A 23889-nucleotide genomic window follows, 5' to 3' on the forward strand; every position below is an offset into this window, starting at 1 on the left:
CAAGATGAATATATTCTCATAATATTTCATCTCTACTACATATTTTCCTAACGAGCCAGTTCTATAACGTTGGGTTGTGAGATTCATCTAGAGCTGAACTTTGGTTGGAGGTCTGCTGCTCAGGCCCCAGCACTTCACTGTCTTCTGTCAGCCTGAAGGTCACGTGAATGAAATGGGGCTACAGACACTAAATTGGTGACAGCGGAGGGGGAGCATCGTGTCTCTGGCCACCAGCCCTTGCAAACTCAACTGTAGATGTGTGTGCATGTCTGTGTATACGTGTGCTTTATATATATATATATATACACACACACACAGAGAAATATAATGACTAGAGGACTCAAACTGCTGTGCTGCTTTGTGCATGTTTCTGCTGTAGACCTCCACACAGTTGGCTCTGGTGAACACGTACTGAAGAGCAGCCTGGAGCCTCCAGCAGTGGCACAAAGTGCTTTCACAGGAGGACTTTACTCTTTCTTTGCTTTATTCCCATCTTTTTCAGCAGAGCGAAGCCTCCAGGCTGAGGGAGCTGAGCTGGGCATGTGCGAGAGGTGGGGGTGGAGGTGGAGCAGGCAGGGGCCTGAGCCTATAAAGCTGGAGGAGGGTGGTGGTGCTGGGAACAGGATGGCCTTGGCTGAGAAGAGGCAGCGGCAGAGGAAGAGGCGTGGGGCTGGGCAGCCCATGGAGGGGACGGGGAGAAGGGAGCCCCTGTAACAGCCACTTTGGAGGGGTGGGGGGATTATGAGGACTGAATGCCAAGGTGAGATGGGGGGCTGACTCTCAGCAAGGCTTTGCATTTGTCCCTCTCTAATCTGGTTTTTTGATATCTTGAGTACAAATACCTCTTTGAGGGTTCAGAAAACTGGTAGTGCCTTTTAAAAAAAAAATCCACTTTACAGAGTATAAGCTTCTTTTTTTAAAGCAAAACTATGTTTTTCTCATGCTGCCTGAATTGAGTCACTGTTTTGGTAGAAGATAGGAGCTGCTCCTTGTTTGTTTTTAAACAGAAGCTGCCATTGATTGAGAACTTAACACAGACTTTGTGAGGGACTGACCAACCTCTCTAGGATAAAGGGAGTTACCATGTCTGGGCAATTTATCTTCTCTAACGTGCTCTCCTACCCTCTGCCTGTTTTAGTAGATGCGCAGGAAATGAAGGATTCTGTTAAAAGCCCAGACTACATAGACAGACTGGCACGTAAATACATGGTAACGTTTTTCTAATTGCTGCTTCTCTATCTCCCTGTTAAAATATAATTTAGAAAGTGCTAGTTGCTTAGTCATTAACCTGCTGGTGCAGCTGGCTGTGCTGGAAAAGTGTGCATGAATTAACTCAAATAGCATCACCTGTGAAGAAACAAAAAGGGAGGGAAGAAGCAATTCCACTCCTGTGCTACCACCTGGGGAATAAGGGGGGCTATTTGTTTGTAAGGTCTCTATAGCAAGAGCTTCAGAAAAAATGAGGATGTAGTTTTAGTCATTTATCTGCAGATACATTTGTGAGATGGAGGCCCACCAAAAGCAAAGAAACAAACAAAACCTCAGTGCAAATAAAAAACATTTTGTAAAGTTATTCACAGAGCTGCAGTAACTGCTCCTAGCAAACTCGAGGCATGTTCTGGATAGCTTCCCATTGTATTTTTCTAGGGGGGAGGGAGAAGATGTCTATTTTTCCCTTATGTCTCACTTGCACAACCCAACCAGCACCACGAATGTGGAATATTTGGAAGGACAAGCTGGTTTCAGATGGGAAAGCTTTGGAGAAACACAGCATCAACTGTACTAGCACTTCAGCTTCAACCTGAAGCTGTGGTAACCTCTACTTTGAGCATTATTTCTTTCCCTTCTCCCTTGCAGCAGAAGTGCATAGTAGAATCAAGTACGGAGTCTGAGTCTGAAAACAGCACAGAGGTAAGAACCGACTCTCTGAAGCATTTTGATGATGATGAGATTCCCTGATGGATATCCAGCTCTTCCTTCAGTCTCTGTCAGGAGAGTCTGAGGTGTGGTTGCTGGGGTTGGTGGTTTTGTGACCATAAAAGGAGAGGGGGGATGAACCCCACAACCCCAAACCTAACCCTACCCATCAGTGTCTTCCTTGGAACTGTCATTAATTCTAGCAAAAGTGATTCTGGGGGGTGAGGCAGAAAAGTGCCAGTGTTTCATGTAGGCAAATGTAGTAGCAGAAGCACTTCTCTGCTAAGAAGTGCTCGAAGCTGAGCTGGGTTGTTTCTGGTGGTTAACTTTTGGCAGCTGTGGTCCCGTGGGATTTCTACAGTTCTGGGTGGAGAACATCTACCTTCTGACTGCCCATTTCAGATAAGATCAAGAGAGCAGCTCTGTTGCTGTGGCAGTTACTTATGAATATTGGTAACTACTTGAATATTGTTCTGTCAAAGGAGTGTGTTTAATGTTGATGAAAAAAGACCTAAAAAAGAATGAAATACTTAATTTCTGGGTAAAAGTCTTCAGGATTTATGCTGTTAATCCATGCAAATAGCTGTGCTCTATGGCTTAGAGAAGTTGTCTACCAGGAACCTGCCACCACTTTACCTTCCAGAAAGCACAGGGGGAAACTGGAGTTGTCCATGGGTCTCCTTCTGGGAGAAACAAGGCTGGAAGTCAAGCTGCCTGGCTGGACTGTGATAGCTGGGCTGGGTGGAAGAGGGGCTTGCAAAGCTTCCAGCTTGGACAAGGAGCTGGTTGCTTTCACCAGAGGTGCTGAGGCAGGTGCCAGGCCAGGACTAGGGGATTCCTGGGCTCGTTGGAGAAGCAGAAACTGCTTTTCTTCGTTGTCCAGCATTACCCACTGGCTTGTGTGTGCGTGTGTCTGTGCTGTGCCCTTGAACTGGCACAAGGACACACCATTGCAAATGGGTTTGGATTTAAGCTCCTCCACTAAAGCCCTCAAGTTCCTGTTGGGAGGAGTCTGGATTTGCCAAGCCCTGCCTGCACCAGCTGTGCTCAGAGTCTCCTTCCCTGCAGTAAGCAAGCACAGCAATGACTGGCAGCTTCATTGAGCGGCTGTGGTGGAGCCTTCGGAAGGAGAACTTTTCTTGCAGTAAACCTTTTTTTCCCTTTGTGTGACTGCTTTGTACCTGTGGTTGCTTTTAAAAGGGACTCTCCCTACATGGCTGCTTTTTTTTGTTCTTTTAATAATCCCAGCCCATAAGCACTATTTCAGAATGATGTGCTTCTCAAGCGTAAATTAGTGAAGTTCTTTATCCAGGTCTGGACAAGTCCGTGTTTAACCACATGGGGAAAAGAAGCCTGAAACCTCAGTGTTACAGCAGCGATAGTGAGACTGACTGAAAGGACTCGGTTTGATTGTGTTAGTTACAGAACTCTCCAAGGGACAGCAAATTTGTAATCTGACTAATGAGGGAGAATTTGAGATCATCCCTCCGCAAAAGAACAAAAAGGGGCCCGAGTGGGAGGGAAGCTCTCTAAGTTATATCTTGTCTACTATTACATAAATGCAGATTTGGTTTACTTTTCTGGTGGTAAGGTGTCCAGGTACTCACTGTTCTCTTTATAGCCATGTTTTAAGTGCAGTAAGATTTACCAGAGCTCTCCTCAGTCCCTCTTTGTTAGGATAACTTTACCAGGCCTTTAAAACTTAGCCTGAGATACACTTTTTAATTATCTTTCAGCAAGAGGACAATCTGTCTTCCTCTTCTCTAGGATTTTTACCTGCTCTGGTTTTACTTTGATCAATAATTCAAAAGAAGGTGCTTTATAAACCTATGCCAACTTCTCTTAAATAGGTTGTGCCTAGCCTGCTTGCTGGAGGACTCAGGAAAGCAAGGGACTCCAGGGAACTGCAAGTAGGTTTGGCTGTTATGCAGCAGTCTTGTTCTCAGTGTAGCATCCAAAAATTAAAATATAGGTGGGAATGTATGGACAAGTAGAAAAACTTCCATAATAATTCTGTGAATTATGTTGAAAGTGGTTTTAAAGCCCACTATATGCTGACTCCTGTAATTTTTTATGGATGAATAAGCATCCACCATGTTTAAGGAGAACTTTATTTTAGTTTTTAGATCCTTATGATGGTGATTCAGAAGATGCCTCCATTCTCTCTGACTGTAGCTTGAATTCTTTAAATAGTATAAAAGTTGCACCATGGGTGAACAGTGCCCCAAAAGCAATGGCTTTGGAGGATGCTGATACTTCAGAAGATGAAGAGTCCTTCCCTAAGTATCTAGACTGGCTTTGCCCAGAAGCAAAAGTCTGTGAAATTCAGGCAGTAAATGACTGTAAAGCACCCCTGGAACTTCCTAGCCAAGAGGAGGACTTCCTGAGAAGCCTGTTGCAATCATCTGAGCTGACCAGAGCCACAGAAGCATTTACCTCCACGTGGCTGACACCTGACCATTCCTTACTGATGAGCATTAACCCTTCGGGCTCTGCAGATCTCCTTGCAAGCCCAGGTGACAGTGCTCCACAACCCATACCACCAGCTGACTGTGATGGCACAAGGGCCAAACAGCCCCTAATTAAAAGAAAACAAGGGATTTCCATTCCAGAGGGTGCTAGTGAAAAACTAAGAAAGAAATTCCGTACAACTTAATCTGAGGTATGAATAAATAATTGGACAAACTGTTTGTTCTGAGCAATGAACCCGGTGGAGATTTCTTCTGCAGATGGTACCTGAACTGAACAAGCTCTGAACAAACGAGCTCAAGCCTGTTACAGATGCAGCTGCACTGTAAGCTTTGAGATCTACCTAAAAAGATGGAATCAACTAAAAAAAAAACCTACAAAAAACTGAACTGCATTAAATTGAACTGAGTGCAACTAAAGACAAGCTAGCTTTTTTTTTTTTTCCCCCTTTAAACAGGGAGAAGTTGGACTTGTGCTATGAACACATCTGTTAGTACCTGTTTTGAACGATGTTTTAGGTATAGAGTCTCAGGACACCTGCCAGTTCAGAATTTACAACGTGAAGTTGAACACACGAGCTGAAAGCTCTCTTCCTTAGTGAGAACAATCACTGAGGAGCTGCAGAAGTGGTGCACACCAATGGGAGGCCAGTTAGTCAGCAAAAACTGTATCAGTGATTCCCCCTCTCCTGGATGGTAATTTCTTTTATCACCTTTAGAGTCTGGATAGTCCATTTAGATGGAAGGGGAACTATTATTTATGAAAGTATAAAGATGGCTTGAAATAAAGTTGGGTGACTGGCAGTTTTTTAATTTGCAGTTTCTTTCATAAGGTGGAAAGCCACTCAAAATCCTACTTAAATTCTAGCCTTGAACCCTTCCACTAACAGCTGCATATATATTTTATCAAAGCAACTTTTCTTTCATCTTTATCCCCAGGTTTTTAATCAGCTTGGAAACAAACTGGGTAGAACAATAAATAAGCTTCAGAGGCCATTGCTCTAAGACACAAGCTACTGTGCTTGCCCTCTGACCTGCCCTAGCAGCAAAGAACACTGCACTGAATACTGTTAATTGCATTAAAAAAACCCCTTGCAGGTATAGATTTGTGTGTACTGCAACCAGGCCACAGATCTCCCTCGAAATAAGACTTGTAAAAAGCTTCAAAAGTACAACATTGTGCTGCAGCTGAGCCCTTCAGCCCCATGTCAGGGAAGCTGTACTCTTTTAAGTCCCGGCTGTCTGCTGAATGGTCTTCAACCACCGTGTCTGAGGTGAAATAAAACTCAACTACGGACCTGCAAACTGCAGACAACAACGCTAAACTCATCGATTGAGGATTTCACTTAAACCAGTTGTTTAACACACCATAATGAAATAAATAAGCCACTAGGAAAAAATAATGCAGGAACAATCAGGAAAGAAATAACTTGAAGGGTCAGCCGCATGGGACAGCATCTACTCAGACATTCCACGTCTGCTTATTCTGTATGAGAATCCAGCCGGGGATTAACTTCTGAACTGAAAATGCACCTTTTGTTAGTTCAGGCCTAATGCAGAAGTTGTTAACATATAAAGAGCTGAATGGTTTAGGAAGCTCTGGCTACTTCAAGTGTATTTAAGCCTCTCTTGATTTCATCATTAATACTTGCTAAGAGGTGGCACTGGTTTAACTGCAGATTTTTAGGGTAGCTGGAGGCTGGTAGGTACCACAGCCCCAGTGCTGAGCTATGCACAAAAAGTAAGTTGCTTGAAAGAAAGGTGTGTGTTTAGCCAAGTTACTAATTCCTCAAACTCTTACATTTTTAAGCTCTAGTAACTTCACACTGCAACTGGTATCCAGAGCACACTGCTAGCAGGAGGAGGTCTGCTTCCGTACTGTACAATGTACTTGAAATGACTCAGAAGGGAGTGATGGTGTGACTTCCAGCTGCTAGTATTCTGGTGATGGAAAGAAGGGAAAGCAACTCATAGAAGCTGAAACAGAACAAGGATCGTTAAAACTGATCTTGGACAATGCACGTAGTTCCCATCTCTGTTCCTCACAACTGGATATGAGAACTGCAAGCAGCACACAGAGATTACAATGGTGCACTGGTCTGGGATTCATTCTTTATAAAGTAATAAAACCAGCCAGGTTAATTCAACCTACAGAGATTAACTACACAAAACAGTACAGAGAAGGTAGGCAGCAAGAATTCTCTATTATTTTAGTAACCAGTAGGCATCAGCTGAAACAAGTATGTGAGGCAAGGTGAAATATGTTGCTATAGAACCACTTACCACAGGCAAAAATATTAAGAGTTGATGCAGGTTCAGAAAGTCACTTTTTTCATAGGAGAAATCACTGGAAGGAAGGAGCTCACTCCTGAGATTTCTGTTTTGAGACTGAAAAACTATGCACCTGTATTATTCTATATGAACCTTTGAACACTTGATACTAGCCGCTGTTGGAGAGGACATTTGTTCTGAGAGAATGGTCAGAAGGGCAGAAATGCTCACCCAATGAATTTAGAATCGTAGAAAGATTTGGGCTGGAAGGGACCTTTAAAGGTCATCTAGTCCAGCCCCCCTCCAGTGAACAGGGACGTCTTCAACTAGATCAGTTGGATCTAGTCCAATTAAGGATCAGAGAAAGCAAGCAAAAACCCCAACCATTACAGCAAACCCAAGCAATTAGCAGGAACTCTCAGCTCCCCTAATTTGGTAACGGTTGGTCACACATGAGTCTCTGAAATAATATTGTAACTCCCTGTTTAAGCACTGAATACTAGCCTCCTGGGCTTAATGAGACATGACGCTGGAGGCTTATTTCATCATAAAAGCATTTAAGAAAGAGAAAGCCCTGTGGTCAAGAGGACAAGAAAGTCTTGTTTAGGATCCTCTAGCTTCCGAGTGCATCTCAGCAGCTGTGTAAACACAGGTTACTTCAAGCAACAGCCAGTTCATTACAAATAATTCATGCAATGGCATCAGGTGTCATAGCAGGTAATGTCAGGCTTTGTCCCTTACTGCACTGAAGACTGACAGTCCAAGGTTCTTGCTGCTGGAGGTTAGCTGAACCAGTTGCTGAGTGAGCTGTGTGAAGGTCAACAATATGCTTCAATACCAACTTATTACTTGTTATTCTCTGAGAAGATCATAGGTACAGTTTTTTGCAGACCAAAAAAAAAATCACTGTAAGAATTATATTTCCAGAGAGTCAAAAGTCTTGCTATAGATTTTATTTCATATAACATGATCCATCAAATATCACATTTACCCCAAACCATCTAAAAATCTCATCCAATTTTCCTTCACAGACATCAAGCCTATCAGCTTTCCAATGCACTGACCTCTTTCTTTCAACTTAGCACAAACCCATCTGAGAACCTAACCTAACCAGGTTACAAAAGCACAGGTGAATACTACAGAAAAGACTGACAATTACTACAGCATTAACCAGTAAAAAGAAATCTTTTCACTCAGTGCAGAGAACTGCAACACCACGTTCATAGAAGCTCCGAGGGTCTTCCTTGGTAGCTATTTCAAAGTCAACCGTGAAAATCAGATCAGCACGAGTGAAGTTCAGATAAACTGGTAAAGTAACCTGGGGAAAAACATTAATATAGAAGAAGAGTTACATAAGGTAACTGAATAGTATAAGAATAGTATAAGAAAGTTTCTGTCATTTAATATGGTATGTAGGAGATGGGCATTTAGTCTGAGATACTCAAAATATGAGAAACAAACCCAGGCCTAATAAATTCACCTGAAGCACAGCTTTCTTTACAGGTGTAAATTCAAGTTTTGGCCTGAACAGCATTAGTATTTTTGGATGCCTCTTCTCCTTATTATCTAACTACAAAGGAAAGACACAGTCAAAACTAGGCCTGTTTGCTGCTAGCCCAGAATTTAGGTACTAACTGACACTGGGAATACGAGAAAAGAACAATTTGATTTGTGGTGCCCAATGAAAGTATTCATAAAGCTTCAGGAAAAAAACTGCTAGGTATATCTAATAATGAAAGTTCTTTTTAAAATTATTTTTATCAATACTTACAACATTTGCTTTTTTATCAGCATTTGTCTGTTTGATCCAGCGAAGCTGTGTAATGGGCAGAACAGTTGAAATAGCATTGGAAAGTGACAGCTTGTTGTTACTGCATGTAGCTCCCTGAAGCTTCAGGCCTGTAAATTGAAATACGCTTTAGAGTTCTAAGAGCTTTTCATACATCCAAAGATTGTCTCCCTATGTATCATTTATGGGCTAAGTCCACTAAATGAGAGGTAAATATTTCATACTGCAAAATAAAGAGGTTGCAACAGATACACTATCCAGTACTGCTTAAATATATACTGACCTGAGTCTTGAGATTTATTAGCATTGTAAGTACTTCCTTACTAATTTCAAACTAATCTTTAAACAACTTCAAAAAGTGTGTATTAGCTTTTTCAGTGATATGATTTTTTTTTTCATTTAATACCAGAAGCTTCTGGAAATATTTTAGAGCAAGGACCTTCTTTTCTTTCTGGTAAGTTTACCTGTGACTCCAAAGCTGCAAGCATCCAGTACTGCATTCTGTGTAGTTGTAACATTGACCTCAAGACAGAGTTCTTCAAGGGACCAACTGTTTGCTTGGGCAACATATTGTCTTGTAGCAGTAATATACGCTTCTGGTACAAACAGACCACCAAGGCACACGTGGATGTTCTATTTGAGGGGCAAAAAAAAAAAAAAGAAATTATAAAGGGTATCAGCTGCAGTATTAATTAATGATTATCATAAATATTACTTCAGCAATCTATTTACATTAACATTTTTCTGCTGCTACTGGAACACTGTGTAACTGCTGAACTGCTTTTTGCTCTAAGGCTACATTTCTGTCATTCCACAATACTAGATTTCCCTCTAATGTGTGTGAACAGTCAGTCTGCTACGCCTCACCGTTTTGAGATCAGGAAATACTCAACAGTATTTACAAGCACCTTTCTGAGAACACTGACTGAAATTGTTTTGCCTGAGGAACTATTTAGAAGCCTTGATGTGAAGACTCTATGAAGTAGTTACACAGCTCCATCAATAACCTCTAGAAAGCACAAGATACCTTTAGTTCTTTTGCTCCACCAGAAGCAGCTGCCTGGGAAATATTCTGCAGCTGTTTAATGCGCTCACTGAAGTCGGACACCCACTGAATAACAGTCATACCAGCTGGCACAGTGTAATGCGACCAGCTACGAGGCAAAATACCTACGGAAAATGGTATGAGAATTAAGTTTTGTTTGCATACAAGTTGGAATGACACACTATTTTGACTTCATTTTTTTCTCCCCATAGCCATTTAAGATTTGGGTCAGGGTATCAGCCTCCATCTTGAAAGGCTCCTCAGCAAGTGAAAGCACTTTCAAACATTGCAAAGCAAATGGCCTCCAGGTCTACTATTTATTTACAGAAACTCTTCAACAGCAACTTCAGTTACACACAGCTATATACAGCAGTAACTGACAGTCAAGTTTTCATGAAGATTTGAGTTCTTTAGAAAAAACTGAAGAGGCCAAGTATCTGTGTTTCAGGAAATGCTTTAGCTGAAAGCAGACAGCAGATCTTCATGTATTGCTAGAAGCAGGATACATGTTTATGTACAATCCTGAACTTAAATATTTTCTAGGAGATTTTATAGGAGCAATATTACTCACTTTGTGGTATAAGTATCTTTGTTCCATCACAATTCAGAGGCTGAAATAATTTAGTAAGATTTTAGCTTAGAAATTAAGCTGCTGATATAAACTGTATAAAAAAGCCCAATATTAGCTACCTCGACCTGAAATCCCAAATGAAACCAAGTGGAACTTTATGCTCAACTCAAAAGTACTGCTTGTGTCAAACAGTAAAGTCAATCTCAATTTCCCTGCCATTTCTTTTTAAGCTGCTGAACATATGGCCTCTAACTTACAGAGTGCAAGAAGCAAAGAGAGCACTGGGAGATGATTATTTGAATTACCGTACCTTTCACCAGTTCATTTATAAGTGTACGCAAATAGTTGGTTTGTTTCTTTTTTCCTTCACACACTTGAACCACATCTGCGAGGTCCTGACGAACATCCTGAAGCAGCTTAGCTCCCATTTTCACCTCCCTCTCAAAGAATCGGAACAAAGGATCCTGATTGTCAAAACATTGAAAGCAAGTTGCAGATCAAAGTTCAAGATTGTTGCTGGAAAACTGCTATAAAAAGCAACCCCCAAATCCTGGATGGACTGACCAGTGACACTGTGACTACAAGCATTAAACATGAAGATGCTGTCTATGGTGCAGAAAGTGACTGCAGAGGCTGTTTTACACCCAACAATCTCCTCCCCTTGAAGAAGCAAGAAAATAGAAGTCTCAGTTGAACAATTAATGCAGACTGCCTGCTGCAGCTCCTTCCAATTAACTGGATTTCTTTTAATAAGCAACAAAAGGGTCTCACCTACTATGCCAGAGTAAGTCTTTAGAAGCAGTTAGGCAATCGTGGGCATATTCAACTGGGGAGCTTATTCCTGACTTAGAGCTTAGGGTACTACTGTCCAGGTCTCAAAAGTTTTCTCCAGCCCTCGCTATGTCTGTTCCCAGTTAGCAGAAACTGCTGCACTGTCTCCCCTCACTGACCATCACTAAATTTTAGCAGTAATGTGCACTGGCTGTAAAGGCAATACCCTTAGGCAGCAGTCAGTGTGCTACGAGTACAACAGGAAACACATGTTTCTTGCTACCTGATCACAGAGAAGCTTCAGAAGTGGTACACTGGATAGACAGTCTGCCATTGTATTTCTTCAAATAATCCCCAGAATACATAAACCAACTTTTAAGAGCAAAGAAACCTAGCAGGGCATTACATAACCATGGCAGTCAGAATCAGCATCAATACAGGTTCCAGTGGCCTCTCAACAGTTTAATCAGTACTTGCAAATCACAACGCACTTGTTCCAACGTACCAGAACTTGTGCACTTCCTATGCCCACGTTAGACAAAACCTAGTTCTTACTTTAATATTTTCCACAGTTCGCTTCAGATGGTTTAGAGTTTGTGGGATAAGGTGAAGCCAGTTAGAGGCTGTGGTATGCAGTGTTCTCATCCAGGCTGGGCGACCATCTGATGTAGAATCCGTTCTTGTCTTCTTCTCAGTTTCTGCATAAGCCAGATCATCCTCATCCTCTAGCATCTGCATTTTCAGCATTTTACTGATCATATCTATGCCTAAAACAGAAGATACGCTCTTAGTCAGTCAAGCAGTGGCATCAAGATGAAAACATGCAAGAAGTAAGGCTTTTTTTTTTCCCTAGTCTAGACCTAAGATATAGAACTGTAGGTGGCTCCAGAGTTCACAAAAAAGCTTTCCAGAATCAAGATGGGAGCTTGATATCTGGAAGGCTGAATGTCTAATTCCCAAGCTTCTGGTCAGTTTCTGGATGCTCCAGTGTTTTACTTTGCAGAAGTTAAACCAACTACATTGAGGGAGGAAGGGAAAGCTATCAACTCTTCATCAGGATTTATATTTCTCTTCTGCTTTTTAGTTAAAATCGTGGCCTGATAATCTATGCAACACATCAGTACAGTTCCAATTTTACCTTGTGTGGTGAGAAGAACTTTCTCTGCATTATTTGGCAGGCCCAGCCATGATGGCGTTTGTGTATCTGGCAGCATCTCAACCCACTGGACAAATTCTTCACGCCTGCAAGTCAAGAGTTTTAATATCCATTAGAAGGCTTCCACTATTAGAATGACAAGGTAATTCTTTGCCTGAGACAAATGTTTACACAGCTAAATGCCAGCACAGAGATACAGGTTAGGGTTTTTTTTGGGTGTGGGGGGTTTGTTTGTTTGTTTGTGTTTTTTTTTTAATTTTAAAAAAGAGAAGTTGTACATAGAGATTAGGATAAGGAAAAAATGATACCTGATTCCATCTGGCATCTGAATATCTTTGTGTCCATCAACTCTGCAAGCCAGTTTGAATTCACTATCAAAACTTAAAGTAGTGAACAGACGTTCCAAGAAAGTGTTTAACAAACGCTGATCAAATTCATTATCGATGCGGCCTCCATAGATAGACTGTGCCATCAGTGTCTTTAACGCAGACCAGGGGATTTTATCAGGTGAAATGTTTTGGCGGCCCTATAAATGAAATGCAATGTAATTAGCAGGAAACAATCCTTTTCACCTCTCCTCTGATAGAGGAATCAAATTCAAGAACTAAGATAAATCGTCACCAGGTTGTTTTAGCTTAAGTCATCTAACTTACTAAATGTTTCCAGAACAGACTGTCTCACTGAAGATCTTAATTAATCTAAGTATTACCTGTAACTAAGTACAGGAAAATACTTGCCTTTGCTGTATCATCCAGCCATGTATCTACTGTGTCACAAGCAGATCTCAGATCAGATTCTCCAAATTCATACTTCTTGGACCAACCCAACGGAGCATAGCGCAAACGCTCTTGGATAATAGCGTGGAACCAGGCAAGGAGGAAATATAAACGAGCACGCTCATTTGGAGACTAGGAAGTGAAGACAAAAAAAATACACTTATGCAAGTCAACTGATAATCAAAGCTTGCTAAAAGGCTAGAAAAGATCAGATTTAATGCCAGATTGCAACCAAAACTGAATAAATTTGACTAACAGAAGGAGCAATTACTACTTTACTTCTGTGAGAACAAAACATTCTCTGTACATCTTAGAAGCTGAAGTTTTATCATCTTTTTCTAAGGCAAGACTTTAACAAACACATTCTGACATCTCCTTTCACCCACACAAGCCTCAGCCTTACCTTGCACATTCTAGAAACTGGAATGCTACTGAAAGTCCTCAGCATGTTTGCCTTTACACCAGGAGGAGGTTCAAACACAAAGATTCGGCCAGCACGTAACAAATTCACTGGCACCTGGAAGGGAGAAGATTAACAAACTCAAATCCAACTCCTTTAGCCTTCACTAAATTAAATCCCTCTAACAGCACAGTTTGCATTAGATTCAAAACCTCACTGTGAGCTCACACAGTGAAGTCCTGCCTTTCTTTGGGAGGGTAGAGGAAGCAGCAAAAGGAATTCCCCTCCTTCTTTAATGCAGAAAGGCAGTAATGAGAAAACCTTCCCTGGGTAGCACTGTTGGCTCTGCAAGTTAGTTATTCTACTAGAGCACCAAATTTCAGATCAATGTTACCTTTGGATTAATCTCCATGGTAAGGAAGAGTCTGAAGCAAGCATGGGGTTGTAGGGAATGCAGCTTCTTTTCTAGTTGCATGAGCCAGCCAGGAGCCAGGTGAACGTTCTTCAGCATTACCCATCTGTGAAGTTTTGAAAAAGAACAAGTGCTTTTTAGTGTAGAGCTTATGGGTCCTGGCTACAATCACCACAGAGAGTAACAGAATATGGTGTTAATGCCACAGATTTTCCTCCCTCTTTGAAACCTGTGCTCTACATAGAATCAGTTACTGGCTACTGTAAATGGGCTAACTTTTCTGTTTTGCAGATACAACCTACTTCTCTTGAAAAAATTTAAATCAAATTTAAGTTGTGAAGAGCTGTGCTTAAGTTATTACAAATTTCAGTTCAGAAGATCGTCCCTAATTTTTTTTTAATTAGTTTTACCAATTTAGCCAATAGATTATTTACCTTCCCCTCCCACCTCATTTACAATTCTGCTAGGCAGTATTCTACCTAAAAAGGAGATAGAACTTACCTTCCAGACTTCACTGCTGTGTTTATTGCTTTATCTGCTTGGTTAAACCCTTCAGCAGAACCTAAAAGACAGAAGGTTGCTAAAGCTCTTGCTGCTAACAATTTCATTTATGCTTAGATGATGAAATACAGTATGTTCTTACCAATAGCAATAGAAGTAATCTGTGTATTCTGTTCAGCTGCAAGGTCTTCAACATGACCACTGGCATCATAACCAGGCACTGAACACATCAGCACAGGGGTATTAGGTTTCACCTATTGTCCGAGAAGTTTAAAAGGATACAAATCAGTCACTACATGAATACAGGAATGCACTGAGCTTGGTTTTTCTTCCCTCTGGCCAGCTAAAGACATTATGCTAGGCTTAGTTTTACATTAACAAATAGGAAAAGAATCCATTCTTCAAACCCTGGGGAGAAGGGAAAGCGGAAGACATCTTCCAGTGGATAGCTTTACTCACTATGGAACTTATCAGGGTGGCATTGAGCATCACCTCAGGATTTTAGCTTGTCAAAAACAAGCAAGTTACCTCTGTATCTACAATGTGTGTCAGATCTAAAGGCTGCTCCATAATGGACATGAAAGACTCTCCAAGATTTGTTGAAACAAAGGTATGTGCCATCGCCAACAAACGATCTGGACGGAAGGCCTGGATCAGAAGCAAGCGATGAATGGCCTGTCCAATAGGACCTGAAAAAGGGGAAACAGGATTAGATGGACAGGGAAGAAAACCATCCTCAACACCTTCCTCTTCTCAGTTCACCATTCAATTTTTCCCATCTTGTTCCGAAAAACAGTTATTTAGAGAGTTAATTAGCCCATTGAAAGATCTGCTGCAACATATTAATGGAATGCTTAGATTCTGTCTGCACTCTGACAGTCAAAAGAAACTTACCGTCTTCAGTTGGTTTGTCTTCTGCAACATTTGAATTATCTGCTCAATTGCTCATGTTGTGAGCCCTTTAAAAGCCTACCTTGACAAGATGCTTTTGGATTCTACTTAAATGCTACTGGTTTACAAAATCTACAGTCTAGAAGCATTGTCATGAAGTGATTTTAACTTCCAGGGACAAAAGATCTCTTCACATCTTATCACTCATTCAATAATCTGCTGTTCTGCTAGATTCTGAAGTAGTATATACTTGTCTAGCATGGACAGGATAGATAACCTAGAGTTGCTTCAATTAATGGTCAAGCAGTTTTATGGTAGCTAGTTAATACAAGCTTAGAATCCTTAATTTAGAAAGCCACCTACAGGAATGAGCGATCACAGACAGCCAACACTTCCTAACACTACCTTGCAGAGAGGGGAGGAGCTAAAGGGCAACAGTTATCCTTAAGTTCTAATTCTTTTAACAAATTAGCACTAACAACTAATGCAGCAAGAATTAAGACTTCATACTTAGATACAACTGCAGAAGGAAATATTCTACTAGACCAGCCCTGTCTTCAGAAAATCTGTGTCTTGGAGCTTTTTAGAGTATTGAGCTGCCTAAGGATCTGCAATGACTAAAGTTAATCCAAATTATTATGCAATCTAAGGAGACTGTGGAAGTACGTTTCATCCTCAGTGAATGAAAGTCAGTTCAGTAGGATTAGTGTGGACAGTAGTGCAACTTAACTTACTTGCTGGCTTTTCTTCAGTCCAAAGGTATGGTACAGTCTGCTCTGGTGAACTGCTATCCAGCCAGATACAGAATTGCTATATTGAAAGAAAAAAACTTGAAATGGAGTTTCATGGCATCAAAAATCTGCTGCAAGGTGCAACAGAGATGTTCAATCTCAGCCTTAAAATCTAGAATTTAAGGTACTGCAGAATTGTTCAGCTACATACCAACTTTCAGTAGGAAACAAAGATTGCTAGGGTAGGGTTGAACTTGATACAGTCCAAGCTCTATTAGCTTTGGATTTGCAAACAGATCTTGAAGAAGTCTAGTAAGTAGCTAAACATTTAAATAATGAAATGCACAAGTTCATAAGATTAATGCTCTTATCTTATCATCTGTCTTTAGAATAAAAACTTAGATTGGGTACCAGATGAAGTATTTGAGCTTCCATCTACGAATAAGTCTTGAGAAATAAGACAGGGCTAACACAGTTAAACAGAAGTACTATTATGAAGCACTATTATATTAATGAAATTAAGTCAAACATTAAACTTAGCCCCAAATATTGTCCAACATTCACCACCGTTTGGTCTTTTCCAAGGCTTCTAGATATAAATGGTTTGAGTGTTTCATATATAAATGGTTTGAATGCTTCCCTGAGCAAGACTGTAATTTAACCTGCACATTTAGTAAGTTCTCGACTCATTTTTCTTCAATTAATTTATCCAAGTTCTGTTGGCTTTTTTAAACAAAAATCCACACGTAAAACTCAAATTATGCTTTGTCTATTATGTTCTCTTTAGATGTGACCAATCACTTAACTGTTATCCCCTAATTCCGCATTGTCTCCAGCACCCCTGATTCTACAGATCTCAACCAAGTCCCAGCCCAAGCTATATGTTATTTTACTCCAGGCTGAAGAGTTTGAGGAAAGTCAGACATAGCAAAGAGAATTCAGTTTTTAATATAAAAACTAGGCAGGATACCAACATATTTTGGAACATATGGTTTCACAGCCAAGACACAGATGTGTTCTTAGAACACCTAAATCATGAGAAGGAGCAAAGCGTTCAGCAGCGGAGCACCATCCAGATTTATTCCAAACAGTAATGTCCAAGAGCCCACCATAATGATGTTATGTATGGCTAGGGCTGCTCCCCTCTACTGCATAATTATCACACAATAGCAATACAGTAAAAGACACACAGTATCACACTTTCTGCTACCACAGGAACAAAAGCTCACCACAAAGTTAGATGAATAGTTAAGCTGCTTCCAAGGCTGAATGATGAACAATGCTGGTATTTACAACTCAAGTTTGTGGCTTGATTACAAATGAAGTAAGAACATTCACTACAACTAGTTAATCTGTAAGGCTTCCCTTCTCATACTTACGAGAGCTTATTTGTAGCATGAAGCTCTTAAAGCAGACACCCAAAAAGCTTTACCAGGTAGTTCAGTGCAGAAATAAACTGTAGCCAACACTTACCTCATCAGCTTGAACTTTTGAAACAAGATCCTTAAATGCAGGAAGGCAGCTCAACCTCATCATTGCTTCTGTTTGCTCTACAGTCAAACCATTGATTTTTGGGAGAGATGCAGTGTTTAGTACAATCTCTTTTCCTCTCAAGAAATGCTGGAATTCTGCATCATATGTAGGCTCCCTAATGTTAAGGGAAAAGAAGACTTTAGCCAGGTGCCTTCAAGACATCCCTCCTTTTTTCAACTAAAGTGAAGCAAGAAAACATGTATTTACCCAATAGTGCCTTTCAGTTTAATCCGAGCCAGCAACATAGCAAATGTAATATGATCTTGATGCAGCATGCCACGTGCCACTCTATTGAAAGCCACCTACCAACAAAACAGTGAAGTTAGCGTAAGAAGCCTTGAACTATGACCCTTCAAAAATTATTAAAGAATTACATTTCCTAATTAAAAAATCAAACCTGAAAGAGATCCTTTGTGATGATCGAGAGACGCTGAGTATGGTCTGTAATTCCCTTCAGATTTGGGTTCTCATACAAGACATTGTGATAAATGTCCAAGAAAAACTGGAGAGAGTATTGGTACAGGAAGTGTATCTGAAAGACAAAAGAGTTTGTTCTTTTCTCTCTAGAGTTCTGCTGTTTGATAGTCAATGGCTTATGCTACCAAACTGCAATGCAGCAGCCAGGGCTGGAATTAGGCAGTGCTTATTTAGCTTTGAACAGTAAATACATGAAGCTTTTTGTAGGAAGAAGAACGCATCCTACCTGTTTCAGTGACTCCATGGTAAAGTAGATACTGCTGCACGCTGTAGAAAGAGGCAAGTACTGCTGAGAAACAGTCTCCACTTCTTGCATGACAATATCAGTCTCTTCTACTTTCCTGGTAACCTCTGCTGCTTCCTTCTTCAGGTTCTCAAGAGTAGTAATGATGGTGTCATCATCCAGGATACGTCCCTTCACTTCATTAAGCGCTTGTAGTAGGGATTTTTCTAACTGACGCAAGCGCAGCTGAAATTCACCTTAATTAGAAGACAAATTAAGTTACATATTGTATAGATGTGTTCGTTTTTAAGAATTATACAAATTGTGAATACTTTGCCATTGGATGTTCTCAAAAAGCAAGAGTATCAGCTTATAAAGATATTTCACTGTGTACTTCTACAGCTACAGTAAACCCACCATATTCTTTTAGAACAGGAGCAAGTTACTTGAATTTTGGTAAGCATACCCTGAAGCTTGAGGAGGTCAGAGCGTTTTTCATCAACATCGGGCCTTTCCGCTTTCAGGACTTCATTCAGACACTGGCTCTGTAAGCTGCTGCGAGTTACCGTAAAGTTCACAAATGTAACACGAGAGCAGAGGTCCGGTGGGAATTCAACCTGTCCACAGAAAACATGAAAAACTTGTCTCATCTCTCTGACATACCATTTCTAGAAACAAGACAGACTTTTGTTTTACTTACTGTTGGATCTCTGGTGGAGAGGAAGATAACGAAGGATGGTGACAAATCAATATCTTGGTCTCCCAGAGTAATCAGAACTCTGCCTCCAGTTCTCCGGACTTCACGATTCAGAACGGGATTCAGAACTGGATCATAGCTCTCCACATCCTAGAAGCAGAGATGTCTTAAGAGATTCAGTTTTTTCCAAGTTTCTCAAGCTAGAAATCTTGATCCAACTGGGGCTTAAAGCTCTGGTAGCAATCAATTTGCAGTTGGTTTTGAATACAGCTCAAATGCAGAAGGTGTTTCCCCTTCAGATTTGTAGTTGAGCTACACAAGCACAGGGTTCTGTAGGTTATTACCATACAAAATCTAAGTAGGGGAGCATTGTTAATGTGTTAGTATGGAAATGGGAAAACAAAGGATTAGCTCACAGGTGAGAACAGTAACTGTTGGTTGTGCCACTTAGGATAGGACTTATGCTTTAGAACTAAGACACAAAAAATATATCCATCTCAAGTGAAAGTCAACTATTCCTACAGTTGCCTGTTTCTCTGTATTACTGAAACTTCTTCCTGCTACTCAGAATAGATTTAATTCTAGATAACTAGCCATATTAGGTGCTATTTACCTATGCCTAGAGATAACATATGGGAACAAAAGAATATACAGGTTGCAAGTCATTTTATAGAGTGGAAGAAAGATCATTTGAAAATAAAAGCATCTGATTCCAAAATGGTGGAAAAAGGAAATACCTTCTTTTGACCACGTATCTCACTAATCACATTTTTCTCAGGACTAACACCTCACATATCTCTCAGTACTAGTTTACTCATTAAATTACAGTTTGAAAATAAAAGTTTTGCATCTTACTTAGAGAACAATTGCAAACTTTTCTAGTACACAGGGCAGAATTCCAGAATTTTAAATAGTTTCTACATGATCATGCAACTAACCTGTACCAGAAGTGGGTTACCAAATCTCAAGGCACTTTCCAAGTTCTTCCTGAAAGCGTCATCTAAGAAACTAGTACGAGTGATCTTACGGTCTTTATATTCATTCATGATAAATTCTGTAGCTTGCCCAGAGGGATCGATGATCAATGGATACCTAAGTTAGTAATAAAACACTTTCATTATTTGGGTTTTGACTGCAGACAGACTCTAAGTATTTTTATGAACTTAGGTTGCATTATCAGTCTCAACTCTAAAAGCCCCTAAATATTGAAGGAATAAGTCGGACAGGTTCAATGACTTATTTCAGTTCAGTTTTGAAAGGTAAGTCTGTATTTGGACACCAAAATAGCTTCAGTTCAAGCCAACTTATTTTAACAGCTAAGCATAACAAAAAAGGCAAGCAAGGATGAATGAGATTTTTTATGTTTACACATGGTTCACAAACATCAGTACAACACTGATGTGTGCTTTGAAAGAGCTACTGCGATTCTTTGATAGGTGCAAAACCCTGCCTGCTGTGAGAATGCTGCTTTAGAATTCTACATCTTAGAATGAAATACCTATTAAAGCGCTTGAGCATGATGGCATTCTCAGTGCACAGGTCGTCTGCAGGCAGAGAACTTGCTTGCCAGCGAAGCCGCTCATCTGCGTTGGAGAGGTATTCTGTCCTCGCAATGTCCGTGCGGAACTGCAAGAAGTACATACAGTCAGTACCTGACCAGAGACTCTCCCACTAGCTGGTGAAGATGTTTTGAGGAAATGCAGTTCTGCGAGATACTATTTTCCAATAGCTCCAATCTTTACTTAGCAATCTTAAAACTTCTTTAACTGTCACAGTAAATTGATTTATAGTTAACTTATCACGACCATATCGTTACCTGGATATTTGCTTGCTGCAAATGGTGAGACCACGTAGTGAACAGATTCTGACGCATCTGCTGATCAAAGTAGCCAGCATAGGCAATAAAAGCTCCTGAAAGTAAGCAGTCTCCTGCAATAGTGGACATCTGGTTCTTGAAAGTTTCACTTGTCTTCTCCCACCTTTCACGTTCGGCAGAAAGACTCTTCAGAAGAGCTGTGCTACGGTTTACCTAGAAACAAGTGGTGAAGTAGTCTCTTCAGAAGGTGAATTGTTACAGTATTAAACGTCTCTGGGGACACTTACATTGACTCAAGGCCCAAGTTAAATTTAAAAGCTCAGAATGAAATTAAATTTGTGTTTCTTCACTTCAGCATTAATCTATTATGTTGGTATTCAATTGTTATTTGGAAGAATTTAAAAGTGTAAGTACTGACATGCTAGTAATTAGATCCAGTACATTGAGAAATTCTCCCCCCAGTAAAGTCCAGTTAAGACATTACAATTACACTACATCCACACCTGTTTCCAAAGGCGTCCCACTTATTTTAAGCCTTATGTTAACTGTCTCATTAATCAACTGGCAACATGACTTGATACTTCTAACTCTTGTCAAGTTTCAGTAGCTTAAGTAGCTTGTGAGATTCAGGGATGAAACGGACAGCTCAGATGCACTTCACAGGGAAAATAACCAAGTCTGCTCACACCTCTGAAGAATGGTTCCATTTGCTACTGTCAAAGATTAAAGAATGGAAAATTACCAATACATAAAAGTCTTACTTTTGCTTCTACAGCAGCCAAGTCTGCCTTAATAGCTTGAGCCTCTGAAATAAGTACTGCATATTCTTCTTTGTAACGGGCAATACTGGCTTCAAGATCACGAATCATCTGCTCTACTTCATTAGCTTTCTGCTGGTTGTCTTTGGCATCATCCTCCAGCTTCTGCAGTTCATTGCGTAGAGGTTCCACTCTTTTCAACATATCAGCATAGTTCAGCTGTAAACAGTAAACAGGCCCTTTTGTACTTTCCAAAATGACACATGGTAAGAACCACCACAGCATTCAGGTGTATAATATCAATTGCATCTTTTCAAGCTTAGGTACTTGCAGCCTCTATAAAAATTTATAGCTACTTAACAGAAACTTAAGATTCCTTATCAATTCTTAGGGCTCCAGTTTAAACCAAGCCCAAACAACAAAGTAATTGCCTTTTGCAAGATCCTTTTACTGCTCTGTAAACTTACAAGAAGTCACCTGAAAGGCCAAGACTGCATTGTGTAGTGTACAGCACTGTTTTCCATAAATACTTAACTGAGTGTTGTCCTGGTTTCAGCTGGGACAGAGTTAATTCTCTTCTTAATAACTAGAATAGTGTTGTGTTTGGCATTTAGTATGTGATTTGGTATGAGAAGAATGTTGATAATACACCGATTTTTAGTTGTTAAGAAATCAAGGACTTTTCAACTTCCCAAGCTTTGCTAGTGTGCAGGTGCACAAGAAGCTGGGAGGGAGCACCACCAGAGCAACAGATCCAAGTCAGCCAACAGGATACTCTGTATCATGCAACATCGTGCTCAGTATATAGATGACAGTTGGCTGGGAAGCTCGCTCTCTCTTCCAGCACTGCAGTTTCGGGATTTTCTCTCCTCTGGGGTCTGGCTGGGCACTGGTCAGTGGGTGGTGAGCAACTGCACTGTGCACCATTCATTTGTATATTCTATTGTTTTTATAACTATTTTATTTTAACTATTAAATTTTTCTTTTCTCAACCCATGAATCTCCTTACCTTTACCCCTCTAATTTTATTTCCTCACTCTCTGGGGCAAGAGAGGGTGAGCAAGCAGCTGTGTGGTGTTTGGCTGCCAGCCAGGTTAAAACCATGACAGGTGTGCATGCCAGTACTGAGCTAATCTGCCTTTCTTAGTAAAGAATTTAGTATAGCCAAGCCACAACAATTAGGACAGGACCTACTGGCAAGATTTGAGCTAAACGGAGTCTCTACACATCATGCCATTCACAGCAGGCACAGTTTTAACAAGCCAAACATGCTGGTGTATTGAACACCAGCAAGCAAGTGAAACCATCCTTGGATATCTCAGTCTAGGGGCATCTTCCCAAAAGCCTATTCCTTTAGGAAACTAGTCAAGTATTTAAAAGTCCACCTAAAAGACCGTAACAGAGCTGCCCATGAGTGTGCCACACTCTGAAGCAAGACAGAGACTCCATAAGTTTCATTAAAAGGATTGCATTGCATTTTACAGCTGAGGACTGTATTGTCCTGCACAATTACATTACTTACAGAAAGGATCAGCTATTGTTTACCTAAAGTTTCTTGGTGCAAAAGCTGTTTCACAACCGGCCACCAGTTCTCTGGCATAGCACTATAGGGCCCAAAAGCATTCATCTGAACCTTCTATTGATTTCTTTGAAAACAGCTTGCAACATTTAGCTGAACAAAGCCAAATCCAAAGCCTTCAGACACTGTTTTCTTCTGGTTCTCTCTCTTCACCTTGCATTTGCTTTCCCACAGTACTGACTTTACCTGTGCAATTGCCCATTTCACCATAGGCCCGCAGGCCAATGACGCTCTGTTTACAATTTCATAGTTGTAACTTGGATTTGACAGGTAGTTTTTCTTCATCTTCTCCCGGATGGCATCACTGCAAGGGAAAGATTTTTAGAGATAGCGTGAGTACACTGTATGTCAGCACACAGGTGTTCAGTATCTCTTTATCTGGCCCACTTTCCACAGTCAACATGAACATTTCCTAGCAGTTCTGCTAACTGGTATCCGAGATGTTTTAATTAGTTGAAGATGTTGTTTCAGAAATTACAGCTTATGGGTGATAAAAGGCATTTAGCAATATTTTAGAATTAGTCATGCACAATTTGCTTAACTCTGCTCAGAAAAATTGGGGGTTGGGAAGGAATTCAGATCTCCAGTCTGATCTCTTGCTTAGATTCAGAGCCAGCAAGAAGGTCAGCCTGCATAAAGCCCTCAGCCATCTGGTCTGTTATTGCTGCATAACTACTTTCAACTAATACGGTGGCTTTGGACAGCAACACACTGCTTTACAACTATGCCTTGAAGTTACTCAACAGCAGCTGTTTTGTCCCAGTTTGCATGATACATCCTTGATGTCCTGGTTTTGCTAGGATAGAGTTAATTTTCTTCTCAGTAGTTAGAAGAGCTGTGTTTTGGTTTCAGTTCAGACTTGCTATGAGGACATCACTGATAAAGTACTAATGTTATTAGCTGCTGCTGGAGCTCAAGGTCACCGTGTTTGGCTGTTCACAGCTGCATTAGGACTGGGAGGCAGAAGCGCAGTGAATAGCAAACCCCAAACTGGCATTTGGATGTGCCAGTGAAATATTCCATATCACATCACGTCATGTTTAGTGTATTATCTGGGGCTGACCAGAAAGGGGGGTGGATTCACACGGGTTCTCTCTTGGGTTCTCG

General features: G+C 40.6%; 1 protein-coding gene across 1 annotated transcript in view; it reads right to left on the reverse strand.

The window, feature by feature from the left end:
* Positions 1 to 7596: 7596 nt before the first annotated feature.
* Positions 7597 to 23889, reverse strand: part of LOC104531770 (cytoplasmic dynein 1 heavy chain 1-like) — a gene marked incomplete at its 5' end in the record, with an annotated part of 20486 nt that continues 4193 nt past the window's right edge. The window contains 26 exons of the mRNA XM_010176763.1: positions 7597 to 7974; positions 8428 to 8555; positions 8910 to 9078; positions 9473 to 9615; positions 10372 to 10525; positions 11388 to 11599; positions 11971 to 12074; positions 12297 to 12514; positions 12726 to 12896; positions 13168 to 13281; positions 13559 to 13682; positions 14078 to 14138; positions 14220 to 14331; positions 14606 to 14766; positions 15703 to 15778; positions 17173 to 17347; positions 17440 to 17534; positions 17630 to 17764; positions 17936 to 18189; positions 18399 to 18549; positions 18633 to 18779; positions 19568 to 19721; positions 20128 to 20255; positions 20446 to 20658; positions 21207 to 21422; positions 22969 to 23086. Of these exons, the coding sequence (XP_010175065.1) occupies positions 7846 to 7974; positions 8428 to 8555; positions 8910 to 9078; positions 9473 to 9615; positions 10372 to 10525; positions 11388 to 11599; positions 11971 to 12074; positions 12297 to 12514; positions 12726 to 12896; positions 13168 to 13281; positions 13559 to 13682; positions 14078 to 14138; positions 14220 to 14331; positions 14606 to 14766; positions 15703 to 15778; positions 17173 to 17347; positions 17440 to 17534; positions 17630 to 17764; positions 17936 to 18189; positions 18399 to 18549; positions 18633 to 18779; positions 19568 to 19721; positions 20128 to 20255; positions 20446 to 20658; positions 21207 to 21422; positions 22969 to 23086 (3862 nt within the window). The remainder of the gene's footprint in view (positions 7975 to 8427; positions 8556 to 8909; positions 9079 to 9472; positions 9616 to 10371; positions 10526 to 11387; positions 11600 to 11970; positions 12075 to 12296; positions 12515 to 12725; positions 12897 to 13167; positions 13282 to 13558; positions 13683 to 14077; positions 14139 to 14219; positions 14332 to 14605; positions 14767 to 15702; positions 15779 to 17172; positions 17348 to 17439; positions 17535 to 17629; positions 17765 to 17935; positions 18190 to 18398; positions 18550 to 18632; positions 18780 to 19567; positions 19722 to 20127; positions 20256 to 20445; positions 20659 to 21206; positions 21423 to 22968; positions 23087 to 23889) is intronic.

The sequence above is a fragment of the Antrostomus carolinensis genome, unplaced genomic scaffold, assembly GCF_000700745.2.
Source record: "Antrostomus carolinensis isolate BGI_N321 unplaced genomic scaffold, ASM70074v2 scaffold8081, whole genome shotgun sequence".
In the NCBI taxonomy this organism is placed as follows: Eukaryota; Metazoa; Chordata; class Aves; order Caprimulgiformes; family Caprimulgidae; genus Antrostomus; species Antrostomus carolinensis.